The following is a 20,466-nucleotide window of genomic DNA, read 5'->3' on the forward strand; positions in this document are numbered from 1 at the left end:
CGCTGCGCGTCGGAGATTCCTGTGCGTTGCGACCCTCGAGGTTGTGTGTCGGATTAGCGGTTTTTGGAGTGTTTTGAAATGATAAGCTCGGGGGGGGACATATGTTTCTCCAACAACTGTGAAAACACATTTCTGTTCAGTTTGCCAAATGCTAGCGCCTTAGCAATGCGAGGCACCGAAATCTGGCATCAAATTACTAGTGTTTTGTAAATTTGCTAGCATATCGCAAATGGGCTAGCATTTGCGATATGCTAGCAAACACAAAGTTTCCACGAGTCAAGGAATCATCAAAGTGATCTTCTCTATGTGAAAAAAAATTATAACGAGCAAAGAATATTGAATACTGTTTAGTGGAAGAGCTAAGGGAGGAGTCAAAAGCGGTCGCTAATGCGCTAGCATTTGGTGAACGCTATCTACAAGTCAACGTGTTTTTGCCAAAGTTCTCTCCGTCTTATCTGCCCTCTGCTTTCTACCCTTTCTCTCTCTGCAGGTGTGACTCAGAAAACCGTTACCTTGGCAACCCGCTCAGAGGAACCTGTTACTGTGAGTAACGCTCCATCAGAACACACACACTCTTTTTGCCCCTCTTTTCTTCACACAATTGATCTGTTTGTCATACATTCACAATGTAGCCCTCACATTCTCTCTCGCCCTCTGATTCTTACACTGAGTATGGCTTTTGAACGTTGTCTCGATACTCTGATTCCATGTTTTCTTAAACGGATACACACGCACTTACCAACACAGACACCGTCACACACACACACCGTCACACTCAAGTTAACTTTGGCCTGGGTTAAGAGAACATAAGGAATTAGATAATAAAAAAGATATACACTCATAATCGAAAACCAACACGAGAACTGGCTTCTATTATACGGCCTCAAACATGGTTATATTTTCTTCTCGGATATCTATACTACAAAGCCACAGAGTGCGGCACATTTCATTTCATATGCATCATTACTCATCTCACACTTGGACGGAACAACAAGTACTAGCTTGTTGTACTAGCCCCCCTCCCCTCGCAAGATGTAGAAAAAAATAAAAGCACCGTTAGAATACCAGCTGAAAGCCCTCATAAACCAGTGCCTCCTTCAGCCAGGGCACTAGGGTCCCAGCGCTTTAAGGCAGGCAGGTAGGGCCAGGGGAGGTCCGGATGCCAGGGCTTGTCGGCCAGGGAGGGGGTGCTGGAGGCTATGACCCGACTCACCAGTTGGCTCTGAAGAGTGTTGTCCTCTCGAGGGCGGGCGAGCACTGCGGGGTGTTCATAGGGAAAGCTATGCTGGCTGTATATCACAGCGTTGATTACACACAGTATCGGGGAGGAGGGGGAGAAAACTGTTATGAAGAAAAGGTTTTCAGACGTGAAGGAGTTGATGGATGTTGCAGAGAGACGATGTGGAGGAATAAATACGGCTCCTAATTGAGGATGTTTGTGCCGAGGAATAAAAGGCTTGAAGTGCCTCGTAGTCTAACACTGAGTACATCATTTCATCCATGGTAGCCATGGATTCTAAACCCTTTCCTTACAAAACACCATGTCCCGAGAGAAGGGATTTGAACCCATGTCCATCATGACAAAGTTCTTCAACGCGCCCCATTCCCTGTTGTTTGCTAGAGTGCACGGTGTGCGTGTGCACGGTGTGCGCGTGCACATGTCCCTCGACTCCGCAGGGTCACGTCCTTGGCGTTTCCGTGGCGCCGTGTGATTTGTAACTAACTTGTGTTTAGCCATCGCGGCGTGACGACACCGGGGCCACGGTTGCCAAGGATTTGTCCCCTTCTTGAAATGTCACCGACTGGCATCCATCTTGATGAGGGAGCTAGCGGCCCGCCGCCACGCGTCCCTCGTTTAACCCGCGCCTGTCAAGTCCCCAGTCTCCAGTTTATTTTTTATCTCCTTCGTTTTTATTTATTCACAACACCACCTTTGTCCAAAGGGTGTTATTTATTTATTTATTCACAACACCACCCTTGTCCGAAGTGAGTACATTTTTTTTATTCACAATACCACCTTTGTTCAAAGCGAGTTATTTATTTATTTATTTATTCACAACACCACCTTATCCAAAGCGAGCTATTTATTTATTAATTCATTCACAACACCACCTTTGTCCAAAGTGAGTTTTTTATTTATTATTTTACATGTTATGCTGAGGGCCACCAAAGCCAGAGCACATTGGGTCACAATGGGTGTGCTACAAGAGGTTCATTGAGGTTCAACTCTCTCGGTTGTTTTCAAATCATTTAGCCTAATGTACCTTCAAGATATTTCAGCCAAGTGAAATATCATGAATAGCATTTCTCCCTCCATGAGCACAAAAGTGAAAAATGATGCATACATTTGTTTATAAGGTACATTAAATGGGTGGTGATAATACTTAGTTTAGTGAAAAACATATGCTTCACTTAGGATTTTGTCAATGATTGGAAAGATTTAACTTATGTTAATAATCCGTTTTTTTTTTTTATTGTATTGATTGTTCAATTAATCAACAATTGTTCAGAACCAATATCAAAACTAATATTTATTTATAATTTTCCCCAAATGCCCCCTTCAAAGTACCCCCAATAGTACTCGTACCCCCATTGGAGAAACTGAATTATACTAAACCTATTTTTAAAGATGTATTTCTGTATCTGTTTTCTCTGTGGTACAGACAACCTGTTGATCGACTATCAGTTCACCTTCAGTCTCATCCAAGAAGACGACCATCACTACACCGCCATCAACTTCATGGCTTCCCCTGAGCAGGTAGCCCAGACGGAGACCCCATGTCATGGGTCAACACTTTGTTGAATCCAACCGTTTTTGTCCGTTTGTTTCGAATTTAAATCATGATGTCCGCTTTGAGACATGTCCAAAGCGTTATTTTTTCCTACAAATTTAACTGAAACATGACATGAATGCGTCTACTTTGACTTGAGCAATACATGTGCATGTACGTGTCCTTGTTCTGTAGGCCAACAAAAACCTGGACATGTCAATCAACGCCTCCAACAACTTCAACCTCAACATCACCTGGTCTGTGGGATCCACAGGTAACTTGCCACCATCGACCTTCAGATGACCTTCTGATCGTTCTTCTGAGTAGCGAGTCCTTTTTGTAGTGTCCTTTGTGTAGTGTCCTAAGTGGCCTGAGAATAATGTAATGTCGTCCGTGAGTGTCCTCTGTAATGTTTAGTCTCCTTAGCTTAGTGTCCATAGCTCGAATGTCGTAGCATAGCATCATTAGTAAAGCCTTGTGTCCTGAGGCTAGTGTCCTTAGCCTAGTGTCCTGAGCGTAGTGTCCTTAGTATAAGCTTCCTCATTTTGTTTCCTTAGCGTAGTGCCCTTAGTGTAGCGTTGTTAGCATACATTGTTGTCGTAAGCTACGTGTTGCTAGCGCGGTGTCCTTGCTTAACGTCCTAGCATTGTGTAGTGTCTAGGGTAGGCTAATATCCTTAGCGTATTACTGCTAGCCTAGTGTTCTAGCGTAGCATCCTAGCGTAGTGTGGTGTCCATATGTAGGGTGGTGTCCTGACCTTAGCCTAGTGTCCTTCGCGGAACATGCACCATGCTGCCAGCATCGATTTGCAGTCTCATAAGTGTGCCACGCCCAAGGACATTGCAGCCGTCGGGCCACGACGATTTATCTCACAGTTCTCTTCTTTTCCCTCAAAACTGTTTTCCCCCCCACAACACCAAGACACCCCCCCCCCCCCGCCCCCAACACGTACACAATGTTGACATTTTCCCGCCACAAGCACAGGTTAACCTCCGTCTCGCACCCTCCGCTGCCTCAACCTTTTTCTCCACGTCGTCTGTACCGTTTGTCGGCTTTTATTTATTTATTCCTTTTTCATTTTTTGTCATTTTTTGTACAATCGACAAGTGCGTGAAGCCCGGCTGGATGGGGGCTGGCAGGGGGACCGGGGGCGGGCGGGGGAGCGGGTCGTCGGTCGGGGGAGTGATTTCAATTAAGATAAACGTTTTCCCATAGACACACTCGAGCTGTCATTTGGAGCTCTTTTGTTTCAGAGCTTTCGGTCTGAATGTTGATGTCGGGGGGGCTGTCGGCGTCTCAGAGGGGGAAAATAAGAAATGGCCTGAAAACATTTTGGAGTGACGGGCCAAAAGACGTTTAAATGGCGCCGAGTGCTTTCTGTGTTTTGGGGGTTTTAGCCTCCGAGAAGACGATTAAGAGTGCGTGTGTATTAAATATTAAAGCATCACACTTCGGAACAGAAGAGATGCTTCGGTTTGAGAGGGCTTTCATTTTTTTGGGCTAAACTTAGTCTGGTTGTTCTCAGAAAGACACAGAGACACAAACTCATCCATAGACATTTAAACCAAACCTAATTATGTATCCATTTATATTCCATTTAGTATTCATGGCATATGGAACTATATACCCTCAAATCCGATGTGGATGAATGGCGATAAATACTAAAAAGATGAATCTGAATCGTTGACATTGTTAGTTAACACAATGGTTGGGAATCCTAGCACAACATCATGTAAAAACAGGTTTTTGTCCCCAATTAGATTATCAAAAATACCGCCACCATATTCGATGCGAAATATTGGCTATCAGAAATCAATCAATGGCTTCCTTATGGCTTCTATTTTTGCGCTAGAAACGTCATCCGAATGTAAAACAACCTAACCTCATAATAATAATAATAATAATAGTACTGGTGGTGGTGGTAAAAATGATTAATAATAATAATTAACAATAATCTCTTCCTAGCCGGGACCATATCAGGGGAGGAGGTCCACATCGTGTCGAAGAACAACATCAAGGAGTTCCGGGAAAGCTTCTCCTGTGAGAAGTACACCTTCCGGACCAATCCCAACATCACCTTCTACGTATACGTCAGCAACTTCTCCTGGCCAATCAAGATCCAGGTACATGATTGACCTCTGAACTCAACTAAAAAGTGAAAGGAAACCGAGCAGCTACTTGGAACTTCTTGTCTGGTTAAAAAAGGAAATACGACTGGGAAACATAGCAAGATTTTTTTGTTGCTTTATTCCGGTTGGGTGTCCATAGAAATTCAGTCGCTTTACATTTCTTCCAAAAGTAATTGATAATTGCCGTGTGTGAAATTACACCTTTCACAATTCTAGGGAGATATCCAATGCATATTAAATCAGTAGCTAAACAAACACCACGGATGTAAAGATTCATGTCTCCTATGATTCCACAGAGTTTCATGTTACTTTTGCGCACATCCCTCCTCTGCCTAAATGTAGAAGTAAACAAACTGTGTGTATGAACACTGGTGGGATGAACAACCGGGCCCAGATCGGAACAATATCTTTCTCGTGCTCTCCACAATGCGCCAGTAACACCCACAGATGCTATCAGAAAATTGCTGAATCTGTAAACATAAAAAGCGCATGGTCTTCTATATAGCTGCGGGGGGGAGGGAATACAATGAAATGCGATGGGATTTAAGCGCTTTCCTCTCTGGTCCTTCCCCATTGTCGTCTGGTTAAGCCTACATCTGCCCCATGTGCACACACTGTTTCAATGTCTTCAGGGTTATACATTGAATAAGTTCCCTTTATTGGATAGACATTAAGTCCATAGGATTCAAAGCGGTTAAAGATGGCCAATAATACTTACTCTGATAGGTAACCAGAAATCCTTTAAAAGTTACATTTATACATCCATTGAAATCAATCTGTATTCCAAAGGCGCAAAAAATGAAAAAAACGTGTCTGTCTCTGCTGATGCATAACAAACACACAGCTTAATCTTAACAGCCCCTGATTGAACCAGGGGCCATGTTTAATACATGGAATGGCAATCCGTCTTATTTAATGTCTGCCGGAGAGCAAAGCGTTGTCGTCTGCAGATCAGGCACAATATCCTCTTAGCGAGCGGTGGGGGGCCACTCCCTACCGTATCGATCCCTCCAACGGGGAAAGTCCGCCGTATGCCAGAGTAATATCTCCGGGGTCAGTCCGTCTGCGGAGGACGAGAGGCGCGCTAATAGTTTTCAATTAAATTTGGCCGTCCCGACAGTCACTCATTTACTGCTGGCCGGGCTGAATTGTTCAATCAGATGGCGACAGCGGAGGGATCAGGTGTGTCTAAACGCCCCGCTCCGGTTTTATGACATGAGCGCAGAGAGCCCCCGATCCCCACCGAGATAAGGCAGAAGGAGCACTATAGCCTGGATGATCGCAACAGCCTCTCTCGCTTGTAAAGGGCTCGCTCCCTAAATGAAAGATCTGGAGACGGATAGGGCGGTGGGGGGAGCGGCGAGTGAACTGTGTCGGCTCAAATGGAAACCAAACAAACACAAACAAAAGCCTGAAACCGACGTGTCGTGGCATGCGACTGGCTAATCGTTTGGACACCATGTCGCCACGATACGAGATGACACACAATGAGTCAAAAGAACACAAACTGCTAGAAAACAAAGTTTTCAGGTAGTTTAAAAACGTAGCTCGGTGTTCTTTGACGTCGCGAAATCATCAATGCGGTCCAAAACCTGGCTGAAGAGGACTATTCAAAGACTCTGCACAGAGGACAAAGCTAAGTGATGAAATAGAATAAGCCTTATTTGTACATTTCACCCTCCCCCCTATTAAGTAGAGAAAAGGAGTTGCCCCCATCACAAAGCATTTGGCCGGTCATTACATGGGTTCAGAGAGTCGTTTGTGCCCCTGAATCATGTTAGCGATGTCACCGAGCATCGCACCGCAGTTCAGCGCCTTCTAATTCTGACCGTAATGACCGACGGAGAACCGGCCAAGGTCGTCCCTACCAGGTCAAAAGGGCGTGGGGGGGGGGCTTGGGCACGTGGAGGGGGTTGGGATGAGGACCGGCCTGTCTTCGCCGCAAGTGGTTGACTACTATTTAAATATTAATATAAATTTAACAGTGGGGGGGGGGTAGGGGCATAGGGGAACAGAGCCAGTGAACCCAACAAAAACGTATTTCTTTATTTTTTTTCGTACGTGATCTTATTCAATCGGCTACATAGTAGTCTCCTTCTTTTAATCACTATTACTGAAATAAATCCCAGATTAAGAAAAATAAGGGGTAAATCCTATGTCTTTGCAGTTTTTGCCAAAATACTACGTTCCGCTCTGCTGTGAGTGCAGATGGCTTTCTTTTCGTGAAGTTTGAGTGCCTTTTCTGAGGCACTCAGAAGACACGACAAGGCTATTCAGGTACTCAAACTAGAAGTGTGTGTGTGGAATTGTGAAGCTCCGTCTGAGCAGCGATTTATTTAATGTCCACGTCCGATTGAGCGTTAGGCGTCCAGGACACCTAGTTTAACCCTAAAGTGTCGAATTCATAGACATCCTTATTATAACGCTCATACACAACAACGGTACTGAAAAAATGTCCCAAAGTTGGCTTGGGTCGTAGGCCGCGCAAACTGGTGCGGTTTTGGCTCAACGTTTGAAGCACCCCTCTTTCCTAAAACTCTCAACCCAACTCATTTTTTTTTTAACTCATAGTTTTTTAATTCTAGTTGAAACCGCGGGTTCACTGGCTCTTCAAATATAAATTATGACAAAATATATATTCATTTTTCGACAGTCATCATGGCAAAATTCGTTTGAAGCAATTCACAAATCCCAATGTTGAATGAATGTTTATCATCTAATCTATTTATGTCATAATTATTTGACATTATCCATTTATATGAATTGCATTAGACCCTTCTCTCTGCTTGTTAATGCTTCCGGCTGTGCGTTATGTCTTTATGAGGCCGATGCTTCCAGTGGAGGTTCAGCTTACCTTCCTGTTTCATTGCTCTTTGTTTTTTAATGCCATCATTAAGATCTTAAATGATTTTATCATTAGCGGACGATATTGCCACGAGGTACCTCTTTGCTCCGCGGCTTTTAACAGTATCGGTGAGGGGGTCATTCGCCGCCGGCAGAAGCTTTTACACTGGGCGATTTCCTTCCGGAGGTTCGGCGGATGACCCCTTTGGCAGGTTGATTGGCGCTCAGCGGTAGCTCGGCCCGTCTCGACCGGGGCTCCGTGTAAACCCTCTCAGGGGGCAGCCGAGACCTGCGGAGTGCAGGCTAGGGTTGAAGCTCCGGTCTCGCCCTTTGCCTTTCATCTCCATCATCTCTCGGAGACCTTTTTACTTTTTCCCATTCAAGTACCATACAACTTTACATTACACATACATTACCTTCATGACTTTGACCAAACCTTCTGAAAATTATTGTCAAATTTGAAAGGTTTCCATTAACATTGATACTAACTTTCACAACCACTAAAATGTGATGATGCTCGTTTACCTTTTAAGAGGCAATTGACGGATGCCAGACTTTCTATTATTTATTTTATAGCAGCTAAAAAAATGTTTTTATAATTGGTTTGTTGTCTACTGTGTGCTGTTTTGGCAATGCAAACGTGTTTTAACGTATTAAAGCTGCTGTGAGTACGATTTGTGAGTTGTAAAGAGACAGTTCTAAAACACAGAAGAGGAGGGCAAGATTTAGAAAATAGACATCCAAAAGAAATGACCCTGTTCCTGTTTGTCTGCCATAGCGAAGGCACCTGTGATTAAAAAGATGGATTCCCCTGAATCAATCACAGAGGAGATGCCCTGATTGGTCAGAAATGAGCCAGGAGTTGTCTGAAGCAGAAACTGTCCCTGAGGCATCGCATTCAACTCAAAACAGATATTTAGCATTTCACTATCTAATAGCTGACAAATTGCTATGACATTTATTACCTACAGCTCCTTTAAGTTTCCTTATATTATTTATTATTATATATCAATTATGTATAACAACATCTGCGTTGACCATTCACCGCAATTATATTTGTCTTATGTTTGACTTTGCATGGATATATATGTCTGGCCTCAAGCCATCTCTATTATTATTCACCCGTTCTAATTTCCGTGTATTTTTTCTCCCTTCCCTAGATTGCCTTCTCCCAGCACAACAGCATAATGGACCTGGTTCAGTTCTTTGTCACGTTCTTCAGGTAAGCATGACCTTCTTTAATAGTCAATGTGTTTTTAATTGCAGGAGGTCCAATCAACACGAGAACTAGAGCTGAAGCAGTATTGTCATACATGCTCTTGGCTTCGTGTGTTATGGCCATCTGTATGAAACTGACGCAAATATAGATGTCATTGCAAGGGCAGATGTTTACCATGCGAATGATGCCAACTGACATCACATGCATGACAGGCTGATTAAAGGAAGCATTTAGGTACGTAAGTAGGCATATTTATCAAAACAGAATTGCTAATACACCATTCACTTTGAAGGAACAAAATGAAAACTCCCTTTCCATAAATGAGAGTTTCATATTTGATTGTGTGACCCCACAACAACCAGTACATCAAATCAACATAACCTTCGACCGGTGAAAAACACCTGTGGAAGCTTTTTAAAACAAAATCTGCCCATTTAGGAGATCAGGCTGCATTTCTTGCACCCTGATCAATATTTTGTAAGTTGTTTGCATGGCAATGTGCAAGGCATCTCCTGGATGCCTCTGTGGCTGCTTACAATGTTTTCGATGGAAGCTCTTAACACCTGGAAATTAACCTAATGCACTTCGGGTTGGTCACCCCGGATTCAAAGTAAATGGAGGAGATCTAAACATTTATTGTTTTGCAATTTTTCTTGTGCATTCAGCTTTTCTGATTATCCGTAAGCGTTTACGCGTTGATGTTGACAGATCTTATGATGTAACTATAGTTTTAAATCAAAGAAAGGTTTTACAAACATCCCGCATTATAAAACTTTTTATGTGAATGATACTCTTGCCTCTTGAACAGATTTTCAATTATACTATTTGATCGATTGGCTCCAATCGATTGATAACTTAGCAGGGTTTTCTCAATCTGCATGGAGCGGTGCACACCATACTTTGTCAAACCCTGCAGAACTTTGCCAATACCTTCCCTGCTAAAGTTAAACTGCTCCCAGGTCGCGTTTCAGCGAGCCGTATCGTCCGCTGCCCGGGACAATACTCTGCTTATCCTCTCTGATCCACGGCAAGAAAGCGCCCAGTGAGATTATTCAACCAGATGTTCCTCGATAGGGGTTTGTGCGATCCCACCTGGATTTTAAGAGTGGAGGGAAAGTTTATTCTAGCGATGCAGCAGATATGCAGGAGTCCACCCTGGGATGGCTAATCTTCCCTTGAGGAACGGGGGGATAAGGGAGACCATCCCCGCATCCTGATGGGGATTCCCACTCGCAGGGGTGGCAAATTGCATTTAAAGAAGACATGGGATGGAAATGTACATTTCCTTACCTTGTTAGTTCATTCCCCGCTGGCGTTTCTAATACGTTTTCACCAAATCTAGAAAAAATGCAACCTTTAAAGGTATTTTATTTGACAGTATAATCAAATCTCTTCAACTAAGTGTGTGTTTGAGCGAGAACAGGTGAGAGTTGGTCCTTTTCTAGGGGATAAAAGCACTGCGTGCTCCATTGTGCCTCTGACCGACTGTGGCTCATCAAATATCAGATTGAGTTCCTTTATAAGGATCATGGTGTTGCAGAAACTCAACGCCGCGAAGATCAGATACCCTGTCTGACCCAAACAAAACTGGCCGGGGAAATATGCAGCTACATGATTTCGTGCAAATGTACACCGAGCAGTTGGCATAATCGCGTGTGTGTGTCTGTGTGTGTGTTTTTGTCCAAACGCTCCCGTAGCCTGCCGGAATAACCTCCTAACTATTGGTGTTAAATGACAGGCCTTGCCTGCAGCAGACGTCCATCTCCTGCAGTCTCTTATTTTCTACGGGCTCAACCCGGCAGCCGTGGTCAAATCACCGCCCATCTGAATAGATCTCCCTCCCATAGCCCTGCTGCGACGCGGGGAAAAAAACGTTTTTCATTTCCCGATGCAAATAACTGTTATTAGTATCAACACATCTCGGCACGAGTTAAGCCAGGCTGCATATTTGACCGCAGTAATTTTAGCATTACAACTGTATTATAGTATACTGTGGTACCGGCGACAGAAGGCACAGTACTGATACATGAATGCACGGTACCGGTGACTTTACACAGTACTGGGACAGGGTAATAGGTTTTAAAGTTGAAGCACTTAGTGGAAACCCAATCCCTTCTGATTTTAGACAAAAGCCATTATTACTTTAAATGTACACACACACACACACACACACACACACACACACACACACACACACACACACACACACACACACACACACACACACACACACACACACACACACACACACAATGCACCAGCCTATGCAGGCATTGCTACAGTGCGTTTAGATAAGCAGAGAATACTTCACCAGGGAATTTATTTTTCAGGAATAAAATACAATTAAATAAAAACCTTCCCTTTTATATTGCCTAATCTGCACAAACCATTTGTTCAATTCTTTAAAAAGCATTAGAGTTACATATTTTTTAAACCATTCCATACCAACGATATTACCCTGACCAAGTATATTCTATATAATTATTATCAGGGGTTAATCTAAACCGGGAAAGAGGGGCGCTGCGCCTCCTTGTTTCAACCCAGCGCCTCCTTGTCGAAAATCGAAAAAAAAAAAAAAAAGAAAAAAAAAAAAAAAAAAAAAGTGGAGGGTTAGATGGAGAGCGAGCGAGCAAGACCGCGCACAGGAGACAGACGTGCTCCTAACCGCGTTCGCATCTGTGTAGCGAGCGCGCAGCACAACAGAGAGGGATCTAGAAACTGTGCATGAGGCAGTGTGCACGTGAGCCTCAGGCGCCTCCTGATTGGCCTGGATCGGTAAGTCAACCAATCAGTTTACAGTGTAGGCGGGCTTTTATCTCTTCTCCCGAACCAAATTGATCAGTTCAGTGAATCTGAGAGTGTCTGAGAAGAAAGAAAATATAGCGTTTGGTGACTTAGTTTACAGTGTTTTTAAAATGTCGTGCCGCGGGGAGAAGAAAAGCAAGGATTGTCTGGGGCAGAAGAAGATCACGTCGTTTTACTGTCAGGAACCTAAGAGAGATGGCGGAAGCGAGATCGGCTCCATTGAAGGAGCGATTGAAGGCTCCATTGAAGGTCGCTTTGCTCCCTCGCCATTGATGTTTTCCCCCTTGTGAATTTTTTCTAGAAAAACCCCTGATTATAATATATTCCCCATAATGATCCCTCTCCCACTTTTGTTGGAGATTGTTCATGAATTTAGTATATTACTGAATTTATTGGTCTACTTCTTCACATCATAATCTCAACAACCTACACAATCATAATAAATAGAAATTGAAAACCTGATGTCCACTGAACACAACTAATAAACTATAAGTTACAGTGGATATAGTACATATAAACTGAATTATCAGAATAGCTAGCCGAAAAAAGCAGAAAAGCTAACCTCTAATGAACACAAACGGAACCTAAAATATAAAACACAGAACATACACCTATCCACAATTTAACATTAAGGCAACAGAAGCAACACTAAAATTAATATGTACAGTATAGAACATAACTGACAAATCAGTGGTCGCAGCAACAAATCCAAACCGGATGGAACCGGTATGTTGCCCAGGGCTGTCCCTAACAGCTGGGGGGTGCTATCGCTAGCGGAGTACGGGCTAGCAAAACACAGAACCCAATCTACACAACGATGACAGAGTTGTCAGATCACACCGCAGGGGTTCCTGTCCAAGATCTGAGATACAGTTTAAAAGGAGATGGACGACGGGAAAACGGCTGTTGGTTTCTGCAAATTTGCTTGTTTGTTTGAACTGGTTTCCTTTTTTCTTAATTGTACTGTCACAACTGTCACCTGACAGACACACATTGAGTACTGGGCTTTTAATGGACCTGTTTAACTCTAGTGGAGGAATGCACACAGAATGCAACAAAGGAAGTTATCTTTAGGTATTTCACCAGTTGTGCTCAAGTCCCTAGTTATTGAACAGTTGCTCAAATCAAAAACGGATAGTAAAAAAAAAGGAACATTTCAGGGCCCTGTGTAAAGCATAAATACAGCATTGCAGTTGCTAAACAATCTTGCCATAACAGTCAATATACGGATGAACATCTTGCATATTGATTTTAACTGTCACATTTATTAAAGGAGCTCATTTATCTGCTGGGCTGTTTACTGGTAATATGCTTAAATATTAAATGTATTTTAGTATTGTAAAACATACATTTTTAATCAGTGTACTTTTAATGATCCGACAGAGCATCCAGATAGTGTGCTTATGTGTGACTATTAAGAACTACGGCCTCAGGCTGTCCGACATGCGCCACTACTGGTAAACACCAACCTCATGTTCGGCTGGTCCATATGGCTCCTGTTACCAGTTAATAAACCGGACAAGAAATACTAATATCATTACTTACCCTCAATGTATGGAGAGAATTACCTTCACACCAAATCTAAAGACTGAAAAATGCTTGAGGTACTGTGAAAAATTGTGTGTCGTCATAAGATGTGATTTGCTTTGCAGTGAAATAACGTACATATCCACCAGTGAAAAATCTGTGTGAATGAATAGATGAAGAACTATTTGTTCCATCGTTATGTACTGTATTTCTATTGTTGTTGCTGTCTTTTGTTTTGTTAAAAAAAAAAAAAGAAATAAAAAAAAAAGAAATACTAATATCACTTGAAGATGTGTGTGTTTGTTGGTCTGCCATGATTGCAATTTAGCATCACCTTACAGTATTCTTTTCCTTTGGTTCAATCCCCAGCTGCTTTCTGTCTCTGCTGCTGGTGGCGGCTGTGGTGTGGAAGATCAAGCAGACCTGCTGGGCGTCGAGACGAAGAGAGGTAGGTCTCTAACCCTCCTCACTATGCCTCCCTTCCTTTATCAAGCCCTTTATCACAGTCCTCTGCCCACCTTGGACCAGTCAGACTGGTCCACTGGCCCACTGGTGGTGGATCCCCCACTGGGTCCTTGGGAAAAGTATTAGTTACCATTATAATAATAATAAATGAAATTTATATAGTGCTTAATATGGTACTCTAAGACGCTTTACATATTGCCCTATCAAAACTATATAAGACAGACTAGGAATAAAAGAAAAACAGAGGTTAAACATGAAGAATAAGGTGGGAGTTAGGTGGGGAAGGCTAGTGTAAAAATGTATGTTTTGAGTGCAGATTTGAAAGAACAGCGGGTTGGAGAGACTTTGATTACTTTTTTTTTTATAGATAATCGAAGGAACCGCTTTAAGTTTTTTACCGTCTGCATATGAGGTGGTCCATAAAAGGTCTTGATGGTAAACTAGTTGTCCAGCTAAAGTCTCAGAGCGCTGCTCTAGATCCTGATCAGGGTCAAGGGAACCACTCGCTCAGACCCAAAGAACACAACCTCGAGAAGGAATACATAGGAGGGGTCTTTCCTCCTGTTCCCCCTCACATTATGTCCACACTGTATCCAATAGGAGGCTTCACATGATGTCACTCACATTCCAAGCTCCAATCTTGGTGCTTTCTCACAATAATTAATATATAATCATAACAATGACTGGTTGCTCGGTTATTGAAGAACTTTTGCTCAAGAGGTACCAAGATAGCGTGCGCGTACTTATCTTCTGGAGCTAAAGATGATTGAACCCCTCCTATACAGACACACAGAAACACCCAGCCCCCATGAACGCAAGATATGGAGGTCCTGTTTTTTTTTTTTTCATTTTCCTATCTTCTGTAATTTGTCTCAGTTCCTCAGCAGGTAAAAAGCATTCTGGCATTTAAGTGCCAAAGTCTGATAGCTGATTGTGGGTTTCCCTTCTGGAAAGTTGTTGCACTTCACTTTTTTGGATGACTGCATATTCATAAACTCCACATTCGACTCACTCATCTTAACAACAAAGCAAAATGAGTGTTAGTGAGGCTGGCTCTGTAAGCGAGCCGATGGTGTTTGTCTTGCATGGCCAGCCTAAGACCAGCATCCCAGTGTGTGTTTGCCTGCTTGTCGATTCTCGTCATTCGCCTGCTCTAAAGTCCGGATGCGAGATCTGCCTCACAGGACGTCGGGGAGAGGAAATTGGAATTGAGCTCTGTGGCTGTTGTCTGAGCTTTCTTTTGGAGAGACTTAGTATTCATGAGATTCTCGCGCAATATGGCGGCATTGTACTCGCCACACGTTATTTGTGAAGACAGGAAATTTTCTCAACTTGCGTTCTGAGTAATGGTAGTGTGTGTGTGCCGCGCGGAGAGCGTCTGAATCCACGCTGGTAGTCAACCACGCTGTTGTTTGGACAAATTGGAGATCCTTTTCTGAAGATGTGGCTTCGTGGAACAACCGCATTGCCAACTATTGCAGATGACTTTTATGGCAATAAGCTTCCACTACTTTTACTACTCTACTGTCTTCATCTGGTTTTGAAGAGCTATAAATATGACTTTATCGTTTGGTACTGTTCATGCAAAGAGCTTGCCTCATCACGTCACTGTTATTCTGTTTCGTAGTAACCGTCATCTGTAAATTGCTCAGTCCGATTTTCTTCATCAGAGAATGGAATCAGCCCTCCAGTGAATTAAAGTCATTACACAGGAAACCCTAATTTCTTAAAAACCCTTGGTTTTGGTCGATTGAATCAATCAAATTAATTAATGTGAGATTGACATTAGTGGCTAAAACCCTTAGAAACTGATATGCCATTCACCAAGGCTATTGTGTCATTCTGCAGGTGCTTTCATCCAAAGCAGCTTACAATAAGTTTCCTTCCTTACATCATTCAGGAGCAAGAAGGGGTGAGGTATCTCGCTCGGCGACGCCTGCAGGTAAACTGCCTTATGCTGGCCACTGACTTTTTAAAGTTTCTCCAAGCCCCCTTTCGTCTTTGGAATATAACGCCTTCACCCACTTAACTATCCTGCCCCCTTTTTTCAAAGCAATCTTTAATCCAAGCATTTTTCCGTGACGTCTGCTTATGCTTTATCTGCAATGTGTTGCATGTGTGTTATAAAACTGAATAAGAAAAATATTAGGGGTGGGAATCTTTTACTATCTCAAGATTCGATTCCGATTTTTGGGGCTACGATTAGATTCAAAATCGATTTTCGATTCAAAACGATTTGATTCATAATGATTTCTGCTTCAATCTATAGGTGTGCAAAGGATCCTCGTGATCTGCTCCAGTCTGCTTTGCAAGACAGAATGAAAAATTTAGACATTAAAGTGTCGTTTTCACATTTATTAAGTTTTAAACATTTATCCATGCTTAGATGGAATTGTTGCAACTGTTGCATAAAAGCAATATGACAAATTGCTTAAGTGACAAAAATCAAAGTCTCTATAAAAAAAATAGTGCAGTTAAACATGCTGCCTTTTTAATTCTAAGGAAAGTGCCTTTTCCACTGTGGACCACAACTGCTACTCTAAGAAGCTAGCTATAAAATAAGTTGGAACAAAAATAAAGTGCTTCTGTATAATAAAAATGGTACAGTTCAACAAGATGCATTTTCATTTCACAGGAATGTTGCAGTACCAAAAATATCATGTGCAACACAACTGTTGCACAAAACATTAATGTCTCGGTAGCTTTAAGAAAAAAAAGTTATGAAAAAAAAAGAAAGATTATGAAATTAAATCCATTTTGGGCCATTTTATATCGACTCTGAATCGTAGTAAATGAGAATAGCGGTTCTTATATGAATCGATTTTTTGGCACACCCCTAAAAAATATGATTGGCACTAGGAAGGAATGAGGATAATAAGATGGAAAACGCGTTGGAAAAATAAGTGAAAATGAATACAAAACACCAGCGTAGACTACAATCAGGATTGGGCTGGTTTGTAACTGGGAGCCCATCTATCCCTATCCCTGTCTTTAACCATCCACTTGATTCATCCCATAACCCTATTTTAACCCTCCAATTGATCCCTCCACTTCCACATGGAGAGGCTGTGCGTCACTCAATTGCTACAAACACGTTGACTTACTATGACCTTATGTATTTCAGGTGACTCGGTCGCACATTCAACCATGACTGGGCGAACAATAGTTATCTGCTGCATTAGAATAAAGGAAAATCCCGGGTTTTTGTCACCAAAATCAATTAGGATTTAAAAATATATTAACTTAAAGGTATTGACATACGAGGTCAATAATTTTAATAGTACATTAAATAACCAGGTAGGTCAATATAATGACCTTATCAGATGCGCTGTTTAAAATATTATTCTAATTTTGTACCCATGGAGTGATTCCAAGAAATGATACCCCTCCCTTCCGAGCGGCAGGGTAATATATCATGCCAAACTCCCCAGCCCTTCATTCAAGCCAACCCAATGACCCGAGTGATCAATATTTATAGCGAATCAATACCTGTATCGAACTTCCCAGAGAGCCGCTTCCCCTCCTGTGATGATCTTAATAATCCCAGGATGGGATTATATCCAGGCCTTCTAATTGCGGTTTAACAAAGCTAAATTAAGGCCATATGTAGCACGGCCCAGAGCACGCCCCGGCCAGCGAACAAGCAGCCAACGTGAGGATGAGTCCAAACGGAGAATGTCGCTGCAGCATTGATATTCTGCACACAGCTGCTGCCTTGTGTGGTTCAGGTTTCCCTCCTCCTTCCATCCCCCTTCAGCCTCCAGAACGCCCAAATACAACGAATAAATGAATGTATGTTGTTCATACATGTTTATTTATCAGCCTTGTCTTGAATGGCTCAAATGCTTAAAGTGCCACGCGAGTACATATTTACATTGTTTACTACGTGTTAAAAACAATTTAATTTGAGATTTCCTTTGGGCTTAAAGGACCCAACGGGAATTTTTCATGGGATTATAAACTAATTCAAACAAATTTTTATTTCTTTTAATATTCCATTTTTGAGCCCATTCCACGAGAAGCCATTCAATTCTACACACCGCCCCTTAAGGTAGTTCAAAATATAAATCTTGGTACCTAAAGAGGAGACGCCAACGACCTTGGTGGTTACATTTCCACATTGACTGTTTTGATATTGACTTCAGCCTTCCCTCCAGTCTCTGATCTCTGTTTCTCCAGTGGGGCTGAGAAAAGCTAAGGAATGAATTCATTTTTTACCCCCACTTGCTCTCATTTTGCGATCTCACTCATACACTATCAAAGATCTCTCTTTCTCTCTTGCTTGCTCGCTCTCTGAATAATTAGCATAATTGAATTCATGGTTCTATACGCTGGAAAGCCAATCAAGGGCCATCATATTACAATACAGTTTTCTATTATCATTTTTAAAGCTAAAAATAGCGAATGGTGAAGCGTTCTTGATTAACTAACGTTATCAAGAACCATACATCTCATGGCACTGGTATGTTTTAATTAAGTGCCTCTGCTGGTGTGCGCAAATATTTGTTCTATAGCTGCCACAGTAGGCCTTATGCAAGGACACACAAGTGTTTTAGCACTTCCCCTATTCACCGAAAATCCTGGTATGTTTTGAGACGCATAAAATTGACAAGCGGTCTCGACTTTTGGCATGAGTCACGTGCAGTGGGCCAAAGCAAAGAAAAACAACTTTGTTTGGCCAAACTATTGCTATTAAGTGGCTTTGACTAAGGATGTATAATGATGACTTGATATTACACACGTCGGATTTCACAGTTGGGCTACATTTCACATTATGGAACAAGAATCAAAATAGTATCATAAGAATAAGAGCTATATAATGTGTGTGTGTGTGTGTGTGTGTGTGTGTGTGTGTGTGTGTGTGTGTGTGTGTGTGTGTGTGTGTGTGTGTGTGTGTGTGTGTGTGTGTGTGTGTGTGTGTGTGTGTGTGTGTGTGTGTGTGCATGCGCACTGACCAGTCCTTGGGGCGCTGTGCTCTGTGCACTTACCCAAACTGTCCTGCAAGCACATCTCCTTATTAAATATGACATGATTCATATTAGTGGCTTGCAGTATCACTATCAAGCCCTCAAACGACATGGACACATCGGGCGCTTTGCCTTGCCAAGCCATCTTTTGGAAACTATTTTAAAATGAATGCTTCGTCAGCAGGCCCCATATTGGCTGCCTTTTATTTGTTCCCGCTCCCTTGCCTGGGAAGAGGCTCTTACGCCCCAAATGACGATGCTAAATGTTACATCTTCTCCTTGTTGAGTTCCTAAAGGAGAACTTGAAGCTCCGCAGGTGCCTTTTAACTTTCTCCATGAATGGCTCTTAAACAGAAATGGGGTAGGAATTATCCTTACATCGACGTTTCTGGGCATACATTATGCTAATTCAGTCCCACACTCACCCTTACACCAAGCGTAGATGAGGACAATTTCCTGCACTTAACGAGACTTTGCTGAATGTGATGTGGCACACTGTGAGCTCAAGTTCAGAGTACATGCAAAAAAGAGTGTTTATGAAACTGGATGTGAAGTTCTAAAATTAGATTGTTTTAAACAAACAAGGCTATCCATGGGTCGATGTCCATTGTGTACTATTTTTGTTTGTGTTTTTGCATAACACATGAATTGTATTGACTTTGTTTGCGCTTTGTTTGCGCTGAGTTAACTTTCAACCACCATATGGACATGTAGTGTGATTGTGTTGAGTTGTGCTACATTTCTGACCTAATTATGGAATTACCCTAACCGTGCCACCATGGACTGACCAATAATCATGACGCTTTTAGCACAGAAGCAGTGTTTTTAAATGAGATGTTGGCATATTAATAGCGTTTGAACAAACTGTAAGCATATGAGCTTTGTTTTAAATCAAGATGCTACAATACGAGCTGCATTCAAACACACTGATAGCAAATTAGCTGTGTTCTAAACAAGATATTAGCATGTTACCGGTGTTTAAACAAGACGCTCAAATACGAGCTGTATTTAAACACACTGATTTCATAGTAGCTCTGTTTTAAACAAGATAATAGCACGTAAGCAGTGTTTAAACAAGATGCTAGAATTCAAGCTGTATTTAGACACAGTGATAGCATATTCGCTGTGTTCTGAACCGGATAATGGCATGGTTAGCTGTGTTTAAACAAGGCAATTGGTGCTAAGGTCTGCAGCCTCAGAGCTGCAGCCGCCTTCAGCGTTTTAACATTAGGATGTCTTCATTCCTGCTCCTTATCCAGGCTATGGGTATAAAAGGCCTCGCTCCACATACATTAAGGTATCACCCCTTGAGGTGGGCAGCTACTGCACCATTGTTCTCTTGCCGTAGGCTGTGTGTAAGCTATACGTCCTGCTGAGGTACAGTGGTAATGGGACAATGTGGATTATTCTGACAGCATTGTATTACAGCACATTAGCAACTGCCAATGCAAGGCAGGCTTTTATTTAGTAGGGGATTTGTCAAGTGTTGGGGGGGGGGGGGGGGGGGGGGTGCACGTTTTACAGCAGATCATTGGTTTGAGTGTCGGAGGGCTGGATGGATGCACTTCATGGAGCACAGTGTTCAAAGCTCTCCCATGTTGTTTTGCATGTCACAACAAGGCGTTCCTAACATGAAATGGTGCTGATTACTTCGTACAGTTTAAGGGTATTGATCACCACTGCAGTCAGAATGCTGATGCTGACCTGGGCCCGGGCCGGAGAGGCGAACGAGGCCATGC

At 42.5% G+C, this 20,466-nt stretch overlaps 1 protein-coding gene across 5 annotated transcripts in view; it reads left to right on the plus strand.

The window, feature by feature from the left end:
- Positions 1–20,466, plus strand: part of atrnl1b (attractin-like 1b) — an 86,925-nt gene that overhangs the window by 47,173 nt on the left and 19,286 nt on the right. For 2 of the 5 annotated variants that reach the window (XM_056577371.1, XM_056577372.1), the window contains exons 21-27: positions 491–543; positions 2,664–2,758; positions 2,967–3,045; positions 4,737–4,894; positions 8,905–8,966; positions 13,665–13,743; positions 15,661–15,702. In XM_056577371.1, coding sequence (XP_056433346.1) covers positions 491–543; positions 2,664–2,758; positions 2,967–3,045; positions 4,737–4,894; positions 8,905–8,966; positions 13,665–13,743; positions 15,661–15,702 — 568 coding nt within the window. The remainder of the gene's footprint in view (positions 1–490; positions 544–2,663; positions 2,759–2,966; positions 3,046–4,736; positions 4,895–8,904; positions 8,967–13,664; positions 13,744–15,660; positions 15,703–20,466) is intronic. The other 3 variants (XM_056577374.1, XM_056577375.1, XM_056577373.1) reach the window with 2 other exon arrangements.

The sequence above is a fragment of the Gadus chalcogrammus genome, chromosome 18 (genome assembly GCF_026213295.1).
Source record: "Gadus chalcogrammus isolate NIFS_2021 chromosome 18, NIFS_Gcha_1.0, whole genome shotgun sequence".
In the NCBI taxonomy this organism is placed as follows: domain Eukaryota; kingdom Metazoa; phylum Chordata; class Actinopteri; order Gadiformes; family Gadidae; genus Gadus; species Gadus chalcogrammus.